Genomic DNA, 21067 nt, shown 5'->3' on the forward strand with positions numbered 1-21067 from the left:
CATCATCATCTTTATGTACATGCATCAGGTAGCTGTAGGGTGATTGGAAATGAGGCATAAAGAGTAAGGCTGCCTCAACTGTAGGAGCTAATGTGTGAAAGGTCTAGACTATCTGCTGTAAAGACCAGAAGGAATTGATAGGGAGCCAGCTGTAGTCTGGTTTGGGGCCTGACTTTTCAGGTCTGTTGCGAGGGGTGAGAGTCCTGTTAGCGTTTCACACTTTGCTTCTTGGAGTGCCACGGTTTAGCGCCACAGTGACAGGCAGGAGGGCCGAAGAACCTGGGGGGCTTTGGACTTGGGCTCTTCTGTCTGAAAGGGAAGCAGCTACAGTTTTCTCTTTTAATACCTGGTGGGTTTGCATAAGATTTTGTTTTTCCCAAAGAGGGTCCTGCAGTAAACAGACAAAAAAGAGTTGAATCCCACTGGGCCAGCTCCCTAACAAACCCCTGTTCCCCCTTCGCTCTCTTCTTGGCACCTGCAGCTGCAAAGATGGCCCCACGACTGTCCTTTTCCAGGACAGAGCTCGCTTCCAACTACCATAGCACGGGAGCCTCGGGAATTTGTTCTGTGTGATGGGCCCCAATCTGCTTTTTGGAAGTCTTTAATGGTCGCGTTGGGGTGCCTTAGGTACTAACGAGTTCCCTGTTTTTAGAACCGTTCAGGCTTCGGGTGATATCAAGTTCTAGCTTCACTAATTGCTGGCTGCGTGACTGGGTAATGAATATGAGGCTATAAGCACAGTGTTTCCATACTGTGAATGGTGGGTGTCAGTGACCTGACTGCTCTAATAATCACAATCGACTGGCGAGCGTCTGCTTGGGATCCTCTTTTTGCCACCCGGGAGTCTCTTTTTAAAGTCCCGTTTTAATGCAGCCACCCTGGTACTAGCCGTCAGCCATCCTCATGGACGAGGCCATGGACATGATTGCTAGAGCATCCATCACGTCCCACTCTTTCCTTTGCGCTGCAGGGCGTATTTCCGAAGAAACATGAACGGTGGATTGTGTAATCACGCTCTGATGCAAACCAAATCTTGGCAAGTGTGAACGACTATGAAAACAATACATATGTGAAACACACTTCCCCTGTGCTTCTATTTAACGTTCTGGTTCCCATGCCAGGTTTCCCCCTGCATTCTGCATTTCAGAAATATTTTGTTTTTCATTCCAGACCGTAGGAGTACAAAGGCAGATTTGTTTCATCACTTAATTTGCTAATTCTGCCAGGCTCTTTCTCCCACTGATCAGCAGTCCTCCTTAGAGCCTTATATGTGAGGCTGGCCTTTAGGAAAATTACATAGGAGTGGTTTCATATTTACCCTGTGCGTGACTGCAGAGGACATGAGTAAAATCAAAACAAAACAAACAACTGAGGAAACAAAACAGTGCCCCTGTGGGGGAATTTTAGGATAGGCTGGTATGCCGCAGCTGAGCAGGGTAGGGGTGCAGACTCTATTTTTGTTCTTGACTCTGCGTGAAACTTAGGGCATGTGATTTTACTTTATTGAGCTCTCTTTTCCTTCCAAGTAGGAACCTGCTCTCTGACATCCCAGAGATAGGGTTATTTTACAGGATTGACATCACCCAGTTCTTTGACTTCCCTGCTGATGGGAGTACAGAACTAGAAAACCTTAGCAGAGACTGCTGCTCAAAAAGAAGGAAGATGGATGGATGGATGGATGGATGGATGGATGGATGGATGGATGGATGAATGGATGAATGGGTGGGTTAGTGGATGGATTGATGGGTAGATTGATGGATAGATGAATTGATGGATGGCTCAGTGGATGAAATGATGGATGGGTGGGCGAGTGGATGGATAGATGGATGGATGGATGGATCAGTGGGTGTATTGATGGATGGATGGATGAAGACAGAAACTTCTTATTCTATAACTGCATCCCTGCCCAGAAGCCTTCCTGACCTTCCTTTTCATTATACCCACCTTGTCCCTGCTTCCATAGCCCTCCTCTACCTTTGGCTTGTAAACAAGCAGATGCAGTAAGGAGTGGTAGGTAAAATCTTCCAGGTAATATTAGAAGCTTCAGGACAACCAGGAAAAGCCCTACATAATTCTTGTTCACCATCATCCCCACGCCAAACAGTGTCAGCTTCTGGCACTTAGAAGATGCTCAGTACACATTTGTTGGATGAACAAATGAAAGCATCCAATGAGAGAACGGTGACTGTTCGCAAGGACTTTTGGGAGCAAATCTTGGCTTTCCTTCTTGTATCCCTCTAGTACTACTGCTCTTGTGAGAGCTGGTTTTCTATTCATGGGGAGCCAGATGGGATTGCTAAGTAGGAATAGGATTCCTCCCACCTGTAACACATACACACACACACACACACACACACACACACAGAGTTTCTCCCTCAGGACTTCTAAAGGGGTCACCTGACTGATTTGCTTTAACAGCCTGACCTCCTGTCCTCCTTCTCTGCCTCACCTATCCTAATTCCTCCTTGTTAATTAATCATTCTTCTGAGGGTAAATATTCCTCCCGGCTCTTTCCTTTTCCTTTGGGCCCCAAGGGGTGTGACCTCTGGGAGAGCCTTGCCTTTCTCTTTCTAAGCCTTTGCCTAGATACCTATTATTATCAGCTCAGTCATTGCCTCCTGATATTTTGCTTGGATTTAAAGACGAGAGGCAGGGGCTAATCAAGGGCTTTGGTGTTCAGGAACACAGGGCACCCAGCAGCTTCAGCGGCTTCTCCATTTGATTTCAGGCTTGTAGGGACACTCACTATGCTTAGCACAGCCCTGGAGAGGGTGGCAGGGAGCACATTCAGGCCTCCCCTGCTCAGCACTTCCTACACAGCCTTGGTACCTGTGCTCAGAGGAGGAGCCAAAACACCGGAAGGACATAGTCTGCAGTCTTGCTGGCCGGCACAGCATACTCTGGTGCAGAGAACTAACTATTGCCATGGGTATGCACTCTGCCTTTTCTGGGCCTTAGTTCTCTCATCTATAAAGGGACTTGATCTTCTCCAACCCCCGTTACAACTACAGATGCCTGTGATTTAAAATAGAATGTCCTTCCCTCTGTGAAAATGCAGAATGGTTTTCTGGCACGTGGGCATACACACGTAGGAATGGATTTAGGTCTGTTGAGGCTTATGCAGAATGCTGGCGACCCTCAGTGAGCAAGTTAGTGAACAGGCTCTGGGTCAGACTATAAAACTTTTCCCTGCGGACCAGGCACTATACCCAGTGCTCTGCATGGATGATCTCCTTTAGTCATCACAACTGTCCCATGAGGTAAGTCCTACCAGTACTCCCATTTTACTGATGAATTGCGGTTTGGAGAAGTTAGGTCATTGGCTGAAGCAGTTTGGGAGTCACGAGTCACGTTAGGAAAGCAGACATGCAGGCTTGAGGGAGCGGCTTGACCTCTCTGCTCTGCTGCCCCCTGCAGGTAAGTGTGTGCCATGGCGGATCTGTACCAAAAGGTTTCTAGGGCTCAGATGCAGCTTTCCTGCCTCCCTTGTAAAGGGAGTGCATGTTAAATGTCCTGCCTGTCCCATTCCCATGCAAGAAAGGATTGCATTTGAAATGTCTGAAGTCATGCCTGACTTTGCTCCTCTGCCCAGAGGGCCCAGCAGGGGCCTGAAGCGTTAAAACCTGTATGAGGGTTCATTTCAGTGATGCTTTGCTATCTTTCATAAAAATTGGCAGCAGGCAAATCTCAGGGCAATCTGCACTAAAGATGTCTGGCAGGAGGGCACCTGAGTACCTCTCCCCTCTACCCCAGGACCCTCCATCCATTCTAGTCTAGAACTTCGCAAACACTGTGTATATCATAAAGGCATGGGATCTTGGTTAAACTACAGATTCTAATTGAGTGAGTCAGGGGTGTGGCTCCCAGGGGGTTACCGATGCTGCAGATCTGAGGTCTACACTTTGAGCAGAGAGGGTCTAGAGGCCATGGTTTCCAGGCTGCATCAGAATGCCCCGGAGGCCTCAGTAAACAACTTCCCAGGACCTTCCTGGGAATCTCAATCACCAGAGCAGATTGAGGTCATCCTGGGAAAGAGTGGCTCATGGGCCTAGAGTGGGGCCAGAATTCTCTGCGTGCTGTTTCCCCAGGTGAGTCTGACCTGCATTCCAGTTTGGGAACTCACCTCTTTATCGTCAGTCTTTCCCTGGCCCCAAATTCTTCCTCAGGCCAGAGTCCTACAGGCCCCTGCCCTGTCCTTGCCCTTTGTTGTGCCTAGTCTGTGACACAGCCCTCTGTAGTATGGCTTTCACATGCACCACAGTCATGAATTTGCTCTGGGGAGGATCACAGGAAACTCCTGGTTGTCAGATCCAGTGTCGAGATCCGACCTTACCTGGCCCCCAAGCTGTGTTGGACACTGCGGACCACATCCTTCACTTCCATCTTTTGTTCACTGGGATTCCATCCCCTATTTCCAGGCTGCCCTTCTCTCTGGCAGGGAGGCCCTCTTGGTCTGCTTCCTGCATCATTATTTACCAGAAATAGATTCCTTCCTTCTCGTCTAATACTCCGCCCACTCCCCACCTTGGAGATCTCCTCCCCTCCCATAAACTGGTGAGGCCCAAATATTTATTTCCTGAATCATCTTCCTAAACCACAGACCAAATCATATTACTACTACCTTGCTTAAAGCAGGAGGCAGAGGACTCTGAAGCCAGCCATCCTGGGCTCGGATCCTGGCCCTGCCACTTGGCAGCTGGGAAGTCTTGACCGAGTCATTGAACTTCCTGAGGCTGCCATTTTCTCATGTGGAGAAGGGGATGAGGCACCTCATCTATGTAGAGTTCCCTGCACTGGAGTTGGTATAATGTGAGCACTCAGTAGATAACCCACTTCGAGGTTTGTTTGTTTTTTAAATCCTTAGATGTGAGGAATATGAATAACAGTAGACTTCCAGGGGCTCCCAGGTCCCCCATGGAGTAAAGGGGGCTCCGAAGTCCCAGAGAGACCTCCTGGCTGGCTCTGCCTGTCTCACTGGCTGCAGCTCCTGCCCCACCTTGCGTGCCTCCCTAGCCATTCAGGCTCATTCCTCTGGGCCTTTGCACATGCTCTTTTTCCCCCTGGGCTTCTGTCCTCCAGCACAGCCTTCAGCCTCCATGGTGCCTCCCCTGCCTCCCCCAGGAGTAAAGGGCCATGTTCTCCTTTGTGCTTCTGCTTAGTCTCACGGGTTCTTCTAACCCATGTGTCCTGTACCAACTCCACTTGCTTGTATGTCTATGTCCCTGTTAGACTGTAAGCTCTTTAAGTCTGTAAGCCAGGCCTCCCTGGGATGAGGTATGGCTGACTCTGGGAACTGTGGTTTTTTTTTTTTTTAATGTTTATTTTTGAGAGAGACCAAGTGTGAGCAGGGGAAGGGAAGAAGGAGAGGGAGATAGAATCTGAAGCAGGCTTCAGGCTCTGGGCTATTAGCACAGCCCGATGCAGGGCTCATTCAGGAACCACGAGATCAGGACCCGAACCGAAGTTGGATGCTCAACTGACTGAGCCACCCAGATTGCCCCTCTGTGGACCATTTGAATGAATGAATGAGTGACACTGAAAATCAGGAGCAAGTTCAGTGGCAGACAAAGCAAGCAAGCTGAATGTTTGAGGTGATCTTACCTTGTTATGGACAAAAACGTGGGAATCATCCTTGAGGCCTCTCTTTTGCTGACTGCCCTTTCTCCCTGATCCCGCCTATTAGCAAAAGCCAGTCAGCTCTGACTCTAAAGCAGTGGTTCTCAGCCAGGGGTGATTTGGGCTCCCAGGGTTAGTTATTTGGCCATGTCTGGAGACATTCTTGGTTGTCAGAACTGGGGATGCTGCTGGCATCTAGTGGTGGAAGCCAGGGATGCTGTGAAACATCCTGCCGTGCATGGGACAGTCCCCCACGCCAAGGACTTTTCCAGCCCCAAATGTCAACAGTGCTGCGGTTGAGACACCCTGATCTAGAAGGTTCTGAGTCAAGTCCATGCACAGCTCTCTGTCTTCACTACTCCCACACACCTCCAGGCACTGTTGTCCCCTCCTGGAACGACTTCCTGCTTCATTTGCTTCATCCCACTCTCCCAAGGGCAGCCCAAGATCTTTTAGAAAAGTAAATAAAATCACTCCCCTGTAACACTTCCCATCACTTTCACTTGGAATCAAACCCAGACTCCTTCCCTGAGGAATCCCTCCTGGACCTGGCTCCTGCTTTCCCTGCCTCGCCCCGGGGGCAGCCTGCTCCAGCCTTTCCTGGCTGCCCCTCCTGTTCCCGGGCCTTTCCAGTCTTTGTCACTGGTGTGTTTTTGTGATGGGCTCTCCGCCTGGGCTGCTCTCCCCTCTCATCCCTGCTTGGCTGGCTGCTGCTTGTCATTTAGTTCTCATCATAACTGCTTTGGCCTCTGAAATTCCCTTCCTGATTATCCATACCAACCATGCACCCACGATCACATCTTCCATCTCCGTGGAGCACTTAGCACTGTCCGATTTTGTCTGTGTGTTTGTTGGAGCTCCATGAGGGCAAGACCTCCCCTGCCTGGGATAGGGCTGTGTCCTCTACTGCCGAGAACAGTGCTGGCGTGTGATCAGTTACCAATAAAGTGTGGTGGGAGTAGGGGTGCTATTAATAGCTTACATTGGTGCAGTAGAGCCTAAGAAGTGCTCAACATGATTTACGTTTAATGTCCACAATTGCTTTATGAGATTGGGTACTATGATGGTCATCTCCACTTTACAGATGAGGAAACTGAGGCACCGAAAGTTAAAAATTGTATCACTAGATAGGGACAGAGCTGGGATTTGAGCATAACCAGTCTGACTGCAGACTCTTTATGTATATATATATATATATATATATATATATATATGTATATGTATATAAATTTATTGCCAAGTTTATTGCCAAGTTAGGTAACATACAGTGTATGCAGCGTGCTCTTGGCTTCAGGCCTAGATTCCTGTGATTCATCGCTTACATACAATGCCCAGTGCTCATCCCAAGTGCCCTCCTCAATGCCCATCATGACAGCAGAATCTTTTTTTTTTCAACATTTTTTTAATTTATTTTTGGGACAGAGAGAGACAGAGCATGAACGGGGGAGGGGCAGAGAGAGAGGGAGACACAGAATCGGAAACAGGCTCCAGGCTCCGAGCCATCAGCCCAGAGCCTGACGCGGGGCTCGAACTCCCGGACCGTGAGATCGTGACCTGGCTGAAGTCGGACGCTTAACCGACTGCGCCACCCAGGCGCCCCTCATGACAGCAGAATCTTAATCATTCCATCACTCAGCCACACTGTTGAGGACATGAATGTGGAATACAAATGGCGGCACATTCACACCCATCCTTCACCGAATGCTTAGATATTAGGCAGCCTTTTCAGAACTGGGATTCTGCTCTGGGTTCAAATCTGCTCTGGGTTCAAATTTTGTGACTGCCTCACATTTTGTGATGTATTCACTTACATCTGGGTTATGAGGAGAGAGTACCAAAAATCTCTTTTCTCTTAAATGGTTAGGTCTTAGTGTTCTGTACGCTTTACTCTGACTCCTTATCATGTTTCCTTTGTTGCTTTGGCCACTAGGAAACTCACAGCCCTGATGATAGTAATCCTGTAATACTGTATGGAGTGCGTCTTGTCTACTGCCTTCTTTTCTTTTGCTTTTGCCGATAACATCCTGTTTTCCTTGTTTTTTTACCGATTTTTTTTCCTGTGGCAACTCAAACGATTTATGAGTTGAGATGGAGCAAAGATAAATATATATGGAAAGTATGTCCCTGGAAACATTAATCTCTCTGATTGTCAGCATTCTCTATGCAGTGTTAGTAACCAACGTTCTCAGTTTTTTGGTGGAGTGTAAATTGGATAAAGTCCACCAAAGTGGCTCAGGACATACAGCAAGAATTTAGTAAGTGTTAATTACTTTATCTTTTTTCCCTCATTTATGGTGAGGAGGAGGGGCTCTCAAACTACCACCTGGTCTAGTGGAGGTGTTGGAAGGCCTGGGTGGTTTGATATGTCTTACTGAGCCATTCTATCCACTACTAACTGGTGAGCTCCATTACAGAGACCCATAGCAAATGACAGCCTGTCATCTTGTCCTGTCTTTGGTGCTATTTCCATGACAGTAAATTGGTTTTTGAGCAGCAGAAAGATATTAGGTATAGTAGATGGAAAAGACTCCGCCCCTGTGCATTGAACTTGTACATGAAGTGTAGCCGGACAAACAGAAAGCATTTACTGGAAAGAAAATGAGTCAGACTCACAGAAACTTTTTATTACTATGGCAACAGGGTACTTGGCCAGTCCCTCTTTGGTAGAGCATAATATACTGGTGAGGAATGTCAGCTGTTATGTTTCAGTTGCTTATTAGCTCATAAAATGTCCTAGTTTACATACTAATTGTTGCCGGAGAAAATAGTCCTATTTTAAGATGACCCAGTCACCCATTTCCTGGTACTAAGCCACTTTGGGGCTTAACAAAAAATAATAATTACAGTAATAAAAACTCTTAGCCTTTCTTGTTTTTTTTTTTTTTTTTCAACGTTTATTTATTTTTGGGACAGAGAGAGACAGAGCATGAACGGGGGAGGGGCAGAGAGAGAGGGAGACACAGAATCGGAAGCAGGCTCCAGGCTCCGAGCCATCAGCCCAGAGCCCGACGCGGGGCTCGAACTCCCGGACCGCGAGATCGTGACCTGGCTGAAGTCGGACGCTTAACCGACTGCGCCACCCAGGCGCCCCAAAACTCTTAGCCTTTCTGATACCAGGCATCTTCTGTCTTCTCATTTAATCCTTACCTACTTTGTAAGGTTGATTTCGTGATCCCATTTTACAGATGAGAGAGTAAAAGCCCAGGGCAGGTAGGTAATTTGCCCAAGGTCTCAGTTCTGGGAAGGGGCAGAATCGGGATTTGAATCCAAGTTCCATTTGATTCCTAACCCTTTGTTTGTTTGTTTTTTAACCAGTAGTAGAGAGTTAGGTCTTTCTTTAAGTCAGAAAAGGCTGACGTTCAAGAGTATTGACCTTTTCCTGGTGTAGGGTTCTTCACTCTTGAAATGTTGACATTTTGGGGCCAGATAATTCTTTATTTGATGAAGGGGAGCCCCCTGTGCATTATGAGACTTTTGGCAGCATCCCTAGTCTACCCACTGGATGCCAGTAGCACTCACTCCTCCCCTCCTACCACCAATGTTTTTTTAAAAAATTTTTTTTTCAACGTTTATTTATTTTTGGGACAGAGAGAGACAGAGCATGAACGGGGGAGGGGCAGAGAGAGAGGGAGACACAGAATCGGAAACAGGCTCCAGGCTCTGAGCCATCAGCCCAGAGCCCGACGCGGGGCTCGAACTCCCGGACCGCGAGATCATGACCTGGCTGAAGTCGGACGCTCAACCGACTGCGCCACCCAGGCGCCCCCCACCAATGTTTTTTAAAAGATTTTATTTTTAAGTAATCTTCACATCCAGTATGGGGCTCAAACTCACAACCTTGAGATTAGGAGTTGCATTCTGTACCTACTGAACCAGCCAGATGCCCCATCCTCCCCCCTCCAGTATTGCCAAATGTTCCCTGGGGAGCAAACCAGAGGAACGAGGGAGGAATTCAGACAATTTCCTTCCTGGAAAAGAGCAACTCTTTCATTTCTGATGTCACCAACCCTCCTGGATCTCAGAAATTCTTAGAAAGTTTTGTTTCCTTATTTAGTTATATTCAGGGAGTTGTGCAATTCTTGCTGCTACCTAATTTTAGAACACCTTTATCACCCCCAAAAGAAACCCCCTTCTTCTCCCTTCCTCCCTCCCCCAATCCCTGGGAGCCACTAATCTATTTTTGTTTTTTTGTCTCTATGGATTTCTGTATTAGATGTGGCCTTTATGCGTAGCCCTTTCACTTAGCATGATGTCTTCAGGTTTCATCTGTTTTGGATCATGCATCAGTACTTCATCTTTTTATTGAATAAATAACATTCCATTATATGGAATGAATAACTTCATTATTTTGCATGTGGGTATCCAGTTGTCCCAGCTGTTTGTTGAAAAGACTGTCTTTTCCCTTAATGAATTTTCTTGACACCTTGTCAAAAATCCATTGACTGAAAGTGATGGGTTGTTTCTAGACTCTCAATTTTATTCTGTTGATCCATAAGCATTTGAATCTGTAGATCAATTTGGAGAGTATTGGTATCTTACCAATACTTAGTCTTCTAATCCATGAACATGGGATGTCTTTTCTGTTTATTTAGTTCTTAAATTTCTTTGAACAGTATTTTGTAGGTTTCAGTGTACAGGTCACAAGACCTCTGGTTAAATGTATTCCTAAGTATTTTATTTGTTTTATTTATTTGTCTCAATGCTATTATAAATGAAATTGTTTTATTAATTTCATGTTAGGATATTTGATTGCTGGTATATAAAAGTTCAATTTATTTTGATATTTTCATCTTGTGTTCTACATCCTTGCTGAAGTTGTTTGTTAGTTCTAAGAGTTGTTTGTGGATTTGAGATTTAAAAAAATACACTTACAGCTATACATTTCATTCTCAATACTGCTTTAGCTGCATCTCGTGAATTTTGGCATGTTGTTTTTGTTTTCATTCATCCCGAAGTGTTTTTCTAATTTTGTATTTTCTTCTTCGACTCATTGGTAACTTGTTGGTAATTTCTTCATAGTTGTGTTTATTCTGGTATTGGTAATATTGACAATTTTCCACATAGTTGTGAATTTCCCAGATTTCCTTCTGTTATTGATGTCTAATTTTATTTCATTGTGACTGGACAACATACATTGTATTATTTCTTTTAAATGTATTGATGTTTTTTTAAATATTTATTTTTGAGAGAGAGAGAGAGAGAGAGAGAGAGAGAGAGACAGAGAGAGAGACAGCATGTGAGTAGGGAAGGGGCAGAGAGAGAGAGAGAATCTGAAGCAGGCTTCAGGCTCTGAGCTCTTAGCATGGAGTCTGGTGTGGGGCTTGAACCACAAACTGTGAGATCATGACCTGAGCTGACATCAGATGCTTAACTGACTGAGCCTCCCAGGAGCCCCATATATTGAGGTTATTTTATGGGCTAATATTTGGAATACCCTGGAGAATGTTCCATTACTGCCTGAGAAGAATGTGTGTCCTACTGCTTTGCTTGTGATTTCGATGGATGTCTGTTAGATGCGGTTGGTTTACTGTGTTGTTCCTTTCTGCTCATCTGTTTTCTTGCTGATCTTCAGCCTAATTATTCTACCCATTATTGAAAGCAGGCATTGAAGTCTCCAACTCTTACTGTTTAAATATTTCTTTCTCCCTTGTCAGTCCCATGTATTTTGGGACTCCGTTTTTAAGTGTATGTATTATGTCTTCCTGATGGATTGACCATTTCTTTGTCTCTAGGAACATATTTTTATCACCACTTCTACTTTGTTTGACGTTAGTATAGTCACTCTAGCTCCATTGACTTGGGATTGCTTTGCTTTGTTTTGTTTTGTTTTCTTTAAAGCTTCCTGAGTTATTGTGATGTGCATTTAAGATTGAGTCACAGCTCTTATTGGATAAGTTAGAAGCTGAGGGTCGGTGTTTTGTTTTTAAAGCCAGCCCATAGCTACTGAGAGATGCACTCCATGGGATTATGTGATTCCTGTGACTGGTGTTGAAGGCATCATAGAAACCTCCAGATCCCTTGGTGGAAACCGTTCCTGGAGCCAGATTTGTGGTGCGTTAAGCCATTGTTTTCAGGCTACCTCGTGACAGACTGAATGTCCTCCTGCTCGGCTTTTCAGAGCCGCCTCCCCTGTCTCACTCTGTTGGCAGCAGCCAGCAAAGGATTATGCCTCATGTCTGTGAAGGCACGTCCTGCTGTCCTGTGGATCTGACGACAGTGTAATCCTCCTTCATAGGCCTTTCTCTGGCTCTTTGGGCCAGCGTTGCGCCGTTAAGGAGGCAGTGTCTGAGTCCCAGGGTCCTTCTGTCCCTGTGGATGTGTGGGGAGGGGCGGGTAAGGGGGGCTGTCAGAGACACTTCTAGGAGGCTGATCAGAAATGAGCTTCCTTTTCACAAGGCTGAAGGTAAAGAACTTGCACAGAAATGAAGGCGTTTTTTTGGAAGAAAAACCTCAGCGTTTGCCGAGGGCCCAAAGGGTGGAAGCAGGTAGAGGCCCTGAAGAGTAAAACCTGCCTCTTCGGGCAAAGGTGTTGTCCCTCATGCCCAGCAAGATGGAAGGTGGTCTACAATGGATTCTCCTTTGTTTCTGTTCAAGCCTTTAAGCTTTGATTCTCGCATCATCCCCCTTGCCCCCCACATTTTTTTTTCTTTATCACTCACCCCCTCCCCCATTTCTTAGGAGTTGGCCCTTGGATGTCACCTTTCCTTGGATGATGCCTTTATCAAAGTATCCTTTATAAACTGGAAACTAGTCAGTTCTAGCATGTCTGTTCCCACATCTGGTTTTCATCCCGGGGACTCTGATCCACTGTCAGGAAGTTTTTTCTCCAAGCGGTGAAAAGCCTCTGGAAGCTAACTTATCTGACCCACATTTATTTATTATCTTTTTCGAGCTTATCCTCTCAAACTTTGTCTATAGAAAAATCAGATGGGAATGTCTTGGTTTCCTACTTACGGGTTCTCTGGAATTTTCATTCCAATATATATACATACACACATACCTTCATGCACATATGTTTGTGCATTACCAATAGCTAAAATTAATAACCTGGAAAAAAAAACCCTTAGGTTATAAGATAATGTCTTAATCCCAAACTTGCTAACTTTTTCCCTTTCGTTCTTAAAAATATTTTAAAGGGCAGGGCACCTGGGTGGCTCAGTTGGTTAAGCGTCTGACTTCGGCTCTGGGCATGATCTCATGGTTTGTGAGTTCGAGCCCCTTGTTGGGCTCTGTGCTGACAGCTTGGAGCCTAGAGTCCGCTTCGGATTCTGTGTCTTCCACTCTGTCTCTGCCCCTCCCCTGCTCATGTGCGCGCGCATGCTCTCTCTCTCTCTCTCTCTCTCTCTCTCTCTCTCTCTCACTCAAAAATAAGTGAACATTAAAAAAAAATTTCTTAAATATTTTAAAGGGCAAGGACAGGCACTTAGAATCCCCTTATTGTTTATAGTGCCCTTTTTCCTGAAAGCCCCAAAAATATTGTAGACTTGGCTGTTCAGTTCCCTCAGGGCTTTTTGGGAGTAAGGGGGATATTTACGTGCTTACAGAGCCTCATAATATTCTTGTGAGTCCGTAAAAATTTTCTTCATAAAACACAAATCTGACAAGTCACTTGCCCGGCTGGCTCGCGGGGTGGGTAGGTGTCTAGGTGCTCCCTGCCTCTACCACAGATCGTCTCCTGCCACATCCGTGTTCCACACGCCCTACACTCTCCCAGGTTCTGTACGGATGGGCTCAGCCCTGCCACCACTCAGCTTTTATTCATGTCACTCATTTTTCCTGGAAGCCCTTCCCTCTCCACTTCCACTAACGCATCCCTACTCATCTCCTAGACAACTGACGTGGCCGTCGTTTGTGCTGTGTTCCCTGGGGCAGAATGGGACAGGAAGTGCTTGAAAATAATAGTCATAAATAATAACAGTAATAATAGCTAATGCTGTAATTATACTGTATGATACTCTAACACTGTATAGGATACTGTTGTGGTGTAATGTTAAATAATAATGGCTAAGGTGTAATATATGTAACAATAGCTAAGACAGTATCAACTGTCATAGCTAATACCGTGTTCCAGAAAAAGACGAAGCAACTATTGTGTTGTGTCCTTTAATCCCTGCGGCAACCCAACGAGGTAGATGCTGTTAATGTTGCCATTTCCTGATGAGGAAATGGAGGCACAGAGAGGTGAAATAAGTTGCCATAAATCATGTGTCCAGTAACTGGTGGAACCAGTGTTTGGACCCTGGCAGGCTGACCTCTAACCCTACTGTTGAAAGACGAATGTTTATACAGCTTATGTAGCACTTACCACATCTCATGGCAACGATCTGTTTATTGTCCTTTGTTTTCTTCTTTTTCTCCTCCTCCTCCTCCTCCTCCTCCTCCTCCTCCTCCTCCTTCTCCTTCTTCTCCAGGTGCTCCTTAGCTAGAGGCACCTTGCTCCCAGAAGTTATATTTGAATGTTTGATTCTTTTTGCAACCCCACTTGGTCCAACGTGTGGCATAGAGAGTCTGAGAATTAACGTTAATGCAAATAATAACTGAAAGAGGAAGGCCTTAGTCTAAACATAACATCGGTTTCCACCTCATTTTTCTCCGGGCCATCCATATATGGGAAGAACAGTTTGTAGACCCGTGGACCATGTTAGGGAGGAGAAGACATGATCAGATCCCTACTAGATGTCAAGTATTACAGTGTTTTTTCTACATGCAAAATCTCATGGTATTTTCCAGCAGCTGATGAGGTCTGTTCTATCTGTACGCCCCTTTTACAGATGAGGACGTTGAAGCCAGTGGAGGTTAAGTGACTTGTCCTTGGTTTCTGGGATTATGTGGCAGAATTCGGGATAGAAGCCCAGAAGCTTCTGAACCCTAATCCCTTCTGACCTCTTAGCCCCAAAGCTTCATAACCTCCTGTATTCTCTTGAAAGAGGTGATTCGGGGGCGCCTGGGTGGCGCAGTCGGTTAAGCGTCCGACTTCAGCCAGGTCACGATCTCGCAGTCCGTGAGTTCGAGCCCCACGTTGGGCTCTGGGCTGATGGCTCAGAGCCTGGAGCCTGTTTCCGATTCTGTGTCTCCCTCTCTCTCTGCCCCTCGCCCATTCATGCTCTGTCTCTCTCTGTCCCAAAAATAAATAAACGTTGAAAAAAAAAAAATTTTAAAAAATAAAAAAAAAAAAAAAAGAGGTGATTCGAAAGAATTTTCTGACAGTCTTCTGTTGAAGCTGTTGCAGCTAGATGCCTTCTTTCTGTATTTACGTTCCAGTGAGCATGTGGTCTTTTGCATTGAACTACGGTAACAGGCAGAACGCCTTTTGTTGTTGTTGTTTGTTTTGGTTTGGTTTTGCTCAGGTAACAGTGGATGTGCAGACTTGAATTCCAGGCACGGATTTGGCTTTCTGGGGAGTGTGTCCTCTGCATCAAGACCACCATGAAGCACCTGTTTGTTCCCCTCTCCCAGACTTCTTAGAGAACCCAGGCATGTTGTTTTTTAAAAAAGCCTGTTACTTTTTATAAGGCTCTTTTTGCTTTCTTGCTTCCAACCATGAAGTCATGTTTGACTTTTCAGAGGAACCACAGTTTGACATTTTACAAAGCGAACCAGGGGACTGAATATAGTAGCAATTTTGGGTCCATTACTTTTTGCGAAATTTTCAGCCAGTGATGGCTGCATGTGGGTGTTCACTCTGGGTGGGGGGGGGGGGGCGGTGTGCATGTTGATTCAAATTATATGAATTTTATAATCTGACTTTTTTTCTGATTCATGCTTACGTTTTTAGCGTGAGCTGAATTGCAGCTGGCTCATGGCACATTTCTTATGAGAAATAGGGTTTTAATTCTCTTTTGTTTTAATTTTTTAATGTTTATTTTTGAGAGAGAGAGAGAGAGTAAGAACAAGGGAGGGGCATAGAGAGAGAGGAAGACACAGAATCCAAAGCAGGCTCCAGGTTCCGGGCTGTCAGCCCAGAGCCCGATGCGGGGCTCGAACTCACGAACTGTGAGATCATGACCTGAGCCGAAATCAGACATCCAACCAACTGAGCCACCCAGGTGCCCCATGGGTTTTAATTCTTTTTAGTTAAAACATACTGGGTACTTTTTCCTGACCTGAGAAGGAATCTTGTATTGACCCCCTTTCAGTTCTCCCAGTACCACATTGTTTCTGCCTCTTGGCCTTTGCACATGCTGTTCCTCCTTCCTGGAACAGTCCCACCAGCACTGAAATTTTATCTGTGGCAGAGCTGTCTCCAGTGTATCTTCACTCTTTCCAGGTATGACACAGAGTTTGTAAATTAATGTTAGTGTGAGTGAATAAGTGTGTAAGGCCTAAGACTGTCTACATATTGCATTCGTTTCTACCTCAGCTGTGTGCGAAGTGGCTTTGCTGAGGCCTGCTTTCTTCTGAGCAGCCTTTTCTGACGTCAACCTCTGCCTCTCTTTGAGATTGGGTGACCTCTAGCTCCCCCATCAGGGAACTCATGGCACTGCATGCAGAAGCTCACTTCCTTGTCTGTGTCCTTCCTCCGCTCCCAGTTAGGGAGTACTGTTGGATCACCACAGAACTGACCCAGTGCCTGACGGATAGCAGGATGCTCAGGAATATTTTATTTGCTAAGAGGGAGCAGCAAACATGTTTTTGCCTCTTTATCCCTATTTTGTATTATGCACAAGTAGCGTAAATCCTTAAAAAGTAGACAGAACTTAAGGGGTTTTAAAAATTTTTTTTTCAACGTTTATTTATTTTTTTGGGACAGAGAGAGACAGAGCATGAACGGGGGAGGGGCAGAGAGAGAGGGAGACACAGAATCGGAAACAGGCTCCAGGCTCTGAGCCATCAGCCCAGAGCCTGACGCGGGGCTCGAACTCACGGACTGCGAGATCGTGACCTGGCTGAAGTCGGACGCTTAACTGACTGCGCCACCCAGGCGCCCCTTAAGGGGTTTTAAAGTTCTAAAACGGCCTTTTTGCCGGGACAGCAACCATTGGAATATGAGCCCACAGCTTTTACGTGTAAAGCAGAGTTATTTTGTGTCTTGCACATGAACACGGAGGAAGAGAGAGCCTGTTGAAATGGAGAAAGATCATAAAGAAGCCCATGGTTTTCTTGTGGGTGCTCTTTGCATGATAACTATGCTATCTGGGATGCAGGTGCTAGATTTGACCAGGGTGGTGGCCGGACTAGGCCCACAGTGGCCCCATAGCCAGAATTCCTGCAGTGGCTGCTGGTCTGTGCAGTGGCAACCAGCAGGAAGAAAGGACTGAGGAAGTCATTTATTCTCGGGGCATAGGACACAGGTAGAGTCTGTCCAGTAGGGTGTTTGCATGAGAGTGTCCATTGGAATCCTCTGTGCTTAATACAAATGCAGACCTCCTAGGAGAGAGGCCCCGGAATCGGCATCTTCACCAGCACCCCTCTCCAGGGATCCCTCTGCGGGGGGATCACTGACCCCCTTCTTTGTTAAACACTGCCTTATGGGACATGACGTTCTGGAGAAATGTGAATTTCTGGAGAAATGGGATATGACTGGCAAGGAGGACCGTCCTTGGAGTGAGAACCTACCCTTTGTCGGGCCCTTAGAGGGGACAGTGCAGCCTAGGAAAGTTAGCACAAGGAGCATCTCCTGAAAGGAGGGACACTTTGCATTAGCCCGTGATTCGCATAACCCAGGGAAACCAATTCCAGCAAAGATTGATGGTCTGCACCCGGTGCAAATTTAAAAGATAAAAAGAAGAGTCATGGTTTCCTTGACTGGATAGGAATGTCCCCTTCTCTGCAAAGTAATGAAATACACAGATGTTAAAGTGAGGAGAGACAGAGATAAATGGAGAATAATGGAGCACCGGCAGCTGTGAAGGGCCCGCTTAACATAAACACAGAGGAACCGTGGGGTGTTCGCAGCCTGTGTGCTTCGAGGAATATCATTGCCAGCCGGGGAGAATCAGCCTATCCTGGGCTGGAGGCTTTTCCTGTAGCCATCTGTGGCCAGAAGACAGTACCAGGAGGCCGTCGATGATCAAAAGGATGCCCAAATGTGAAATATGCATGTCCTTTGACCTACTGCTTATACCTTGAGGAGATATTGTACAAGTGGGGAAAATAGTGTATGCATCTGTATGTGCGTTGTTTGTTGAAAACACCCCAAATATCCATCAGCAATGGGACTTATGGGTACAGAGATGCAGTAAAATTACCTTTAGCCATTAAAAGTGATTGTGTGCACCTATAGTTATCAACATGAAAATGTCAATATATTAGTAAGTGACAAAAGCAAGTTTAGAATAACGTAGTATTTTATGGATGCATTTAAACAAAACTGCATGCTCAGATTTCTATGTATTCATTTAGTAATTATTGAGTAACCTGTGTGCTAGGCACTTTTCTGGGCATTGGAGATACAACAGTGAACAAAACAGTGGGCCTTGGAAGTGAAGTGCCTGGGACCCACAGCATTGACATCATCTGGGAGCATTAGGAATGCAGAATCCTAGGCTCCACTTGAGACCTGCTGCATTTTAATAAGGTCCTAAGGCTACCATTTGCACACAATAGTTTCTGAGACCTTGCTTTTTGGAGCGCTGTTTACCAAAACGGCCACTGTGGCTTTTCCTGGGCGACAGCAGTTTGGGGCAGTTTTTACATTTACCATGTACATTTCTCTGTAGTTTGAATTTTTCACGGTGAGCTGTGTCATGAGGATGGTAATTTTCCGGAAGAGCTTAAGGCTCCTGCTTCTGGTTCTTTGGGCTTTCACGGGCACACACTGGCAGGATCCCGGAGCAAGAATTGGAGGCAGGCAGGGGCAGTGAAGGTAGCAGCTGTTGCTTATTTGGCCCCCTACAGACATGTTGGAAGAGAGACCCCAGATATTCGTGTTTATAGCTGGGGCTGTTGCCACAGCCTGAGAGATGCCGCAGGTCCGATGAGCCGATTTCCTGGCTGTTGTGGCTGAACAGAGAGGCTGTGTCGTTGCAGCTCCTGTCTGACTCTTCTGTGGGATCACTACCCAGGGAGGGTCTGGGCCAGGAGCTGTAGACAGCAGGCCCACGCTACAGCACTGGCATCCTCCAGGACCAGCGGGTAGCCCTGAGCCCTTTCTGGACAGATGGGAGCCCCGGCCTGAAGCCTGATGCAGAGCATTTCTCTCCAAGGCGTGGAAAGTTCTGGCCATGTGGAACTTTCAGTCTCATAGGAGCTCTCCTGAATGTGATCCCTGATGTGGGGTTTGGCAGGGTGTGGGTGTGAAGCACCCTGCCCTGAAGCACATCATAGTTGAAAGAGGCTAGACTCAGGGACTGAGAACTGGATTCTAGGCCAGTCAGATCCTAAATAGCTGTGTGACTTTGGGCGCGTCTCCAATCGCCTATCCTCAGGCCTCCGTTTTCTCCCCTGTTGAAAGTGAGAATCCGTCACTGAGCGGGCTGTGTGAACCACCTGCCGTGCTCCAGATGTTGTGCATAGAAAGGTCAGGTCTTTGCTGTGAGGGCCGCACAGCCTGACCACACCAAATGTCTCCTGGTTCCCCTCTAGTTCTGACGTAATCCCCCAATACTGGTCTGGCCTGCGTTTGGGAGGCGAAAGCAGTTTTTGCTTAAGACCGTAGTGAGTAGGGATTATTGCGGGTTTGTTTATGTCCTTGCTGGTAAACTTAACAAGTTGGCAACCATTTCAGTCTTTTGCCCGTGCCTATCTCCCTTAAAAAACAAATTACTTTTTTACGTTTTATTTTCCGGACCCGTGAAAATCAGAACTGTGACAACCTGGCTGTAAGGAGGGAGGGGACACAGATCAGGAAATTAACCAGCCCCCAGGAGAGCCCCAGTTTCTTGTCCTTCTGCTGGTGAAAGCTGCCACCTTGCAAAGTTCATGGGGCAGGTACTCAAAAAATCGTGAATTCAGGTATTCAGTGGCATGGCGTCCCCCTGTCCCCCTTTGTCAGGGTGATTTGAGACACAGTCAGGCTTCCATCTTCTGCCCGGGGCTGCCGAGTTTCATGCTAAAATCTCCCTGTCGTGGAAATGGGGGCTGGGGGAGGACAATGCAGACTTGGTCCAGCAGCCCCCCCCCCCCAGCCCGCCAAGTGGGTTGTGCAAGCAGGGAGCAGCCGACAGCTGCTGTCAGCGGCTGGCTTCTCTCTGAGGCTCAGCCAGGTGCTTGGCCGGCCGCCTGTGATCTGCCTCGCCAGTTGCCTTAGCAGGCGCCCGATGGCGCAGACGTAAATCATAACAGGACGGGCTCCCTCTGACAGAGACCGCGACTGAGCATCGCTGACAAGGCAGCAGGTCTCATTACTAATCCTTGAAAAGGGTTCAGGGGCAGAGCCAAAGAGCTGGTTAATTGAACGATAGCTAATTCATTTATAATTATTCATATTCTTTTTCTTTGTCTCATAAAGTCTGGTCCTTTGGAGCTGGACTGGGGCTTAGAAATATCTGAAGAGGCAGAAGAGCAGACGAGTCGAGAGGAAGGTTTGAGCCTTGACTCTGCTTATTAGCAGTGGCAAGCTCCCTCACTTCCGGACCTCAGTTTTCCTATCTGTGAAATGGGTTTCTGTGAGGAGTAAATGAGGGGAGATTCATAAAACGTAGAGCATCCTGCTTAGCCCGTGGTAAACATTCAGCCAGTTGGGGGTCATTACCCAATCCCACTCTCTCTTTTACAGGCCTGTTTGTGTAGTTGGCAAGTATTTATCACCCGGTGTCGGCGCTGCGTAGCGTAGCTCTGTCAAAGTGGTGAATGAAAGTATTTGAACGACCATGTGTTCATCATTCGCACAGCACAGCACAGAGCCGCCGACGTCCTTTCCTAGGAGGGAAAAGAAAGAGAAGCAGAGTGAGGGGTAGACTGAGGGTGGGAGTTTCTGGGTAGACGGTAGAGTGGTTCAAGACACCTAAATGAATGGAGGGCCACACAACCCTGGGAGAAAGGCAGTGCAGGTAGCAGGAGAGGCAGGGTCCCCCCCCCCCCCCCCCCCGGGGTGGGACTGAGCGCGGCAGCTCCCGCAGGAGCGAGGAGGCCCGTGTAGCCGGGCAGGGAGAGTGGGTGCATGTGAATTACAGATGTCTCCAGAGCTGCCTGATGCTGTGATAGGGGCTTTAGGCTTTTTTAAGATGCTGGGAGGGCAGTGATGTTGTGGATAGAGGTTTACAAGGAAGCATCTCCCAGATGTCAAACCCTATAAACAGCCTTTCTTCCTCTGATCCCTCAAAGGGTGACCAGAGGAAGGCCGGCCGAGACTCTTAATGTGGGCATCCATTGCTGGGTCTTGCCTGGAACGGTTGTTACTGGGGTGTTTGCTAAATGGTGACTTTTTGCTTCCTATATCCTCCAGTGTAATAGTTGGAAATCTTCTATAAGGAAAAACTTCCCTTCTTCCCCATTTACTTATTTATCCAATGATGTACGATACTGGTACGGACTCACAGATATTTATTGTGTTCTCTGGACTACAGTCCGG

General features: G+C 46.7%; 1 protein-coding gene across 7 annotated transcripts in view; it reads left to right on the plus strand.

The window, feature by feature from the left end:
• The window catches only part of LDLRAD3 (low density lipoprotein receptor class A domain containing 3), a 281064-nt gene that overhangs the window by 111469 nt on the left and 148528 nt on the right, over positions 1-21067 (plus strand). Inside the window, exon 1 of one of the 7 annotated variants that reach the window (XM_047879090.1) lies at positions 3864-4088. The exons of the other annotated variants lie outside the window; for them this stretch is intronic. Within the exon in view, the coding sequence (XP_047735046.1) occupies positions 4043-4088 (46 nt within the window). The 5' untranslated portion in view covers positions 3864-4042. Of the gene's footprint in view, positions 1-3863; positions 4089-21067 lie in introns of those variants that run through there. 7 annotated transcript variants of the gene reach the window in all.

Source organism: Prionailurus viverrinus, chromosome D1, assembly GCF_022837055.1.
Source record: "Prionailurus viverrinus isolate Anna chromosome D1, UM_Priviv_1.0, whole genome shotgun sequence".
NCBI classification, from domain to species: Eukaryota; Metazoa; Chordata; class Mammalia; order Carnivora; family Felidae; genus Prionailurus; species Prionailurus viverrinus.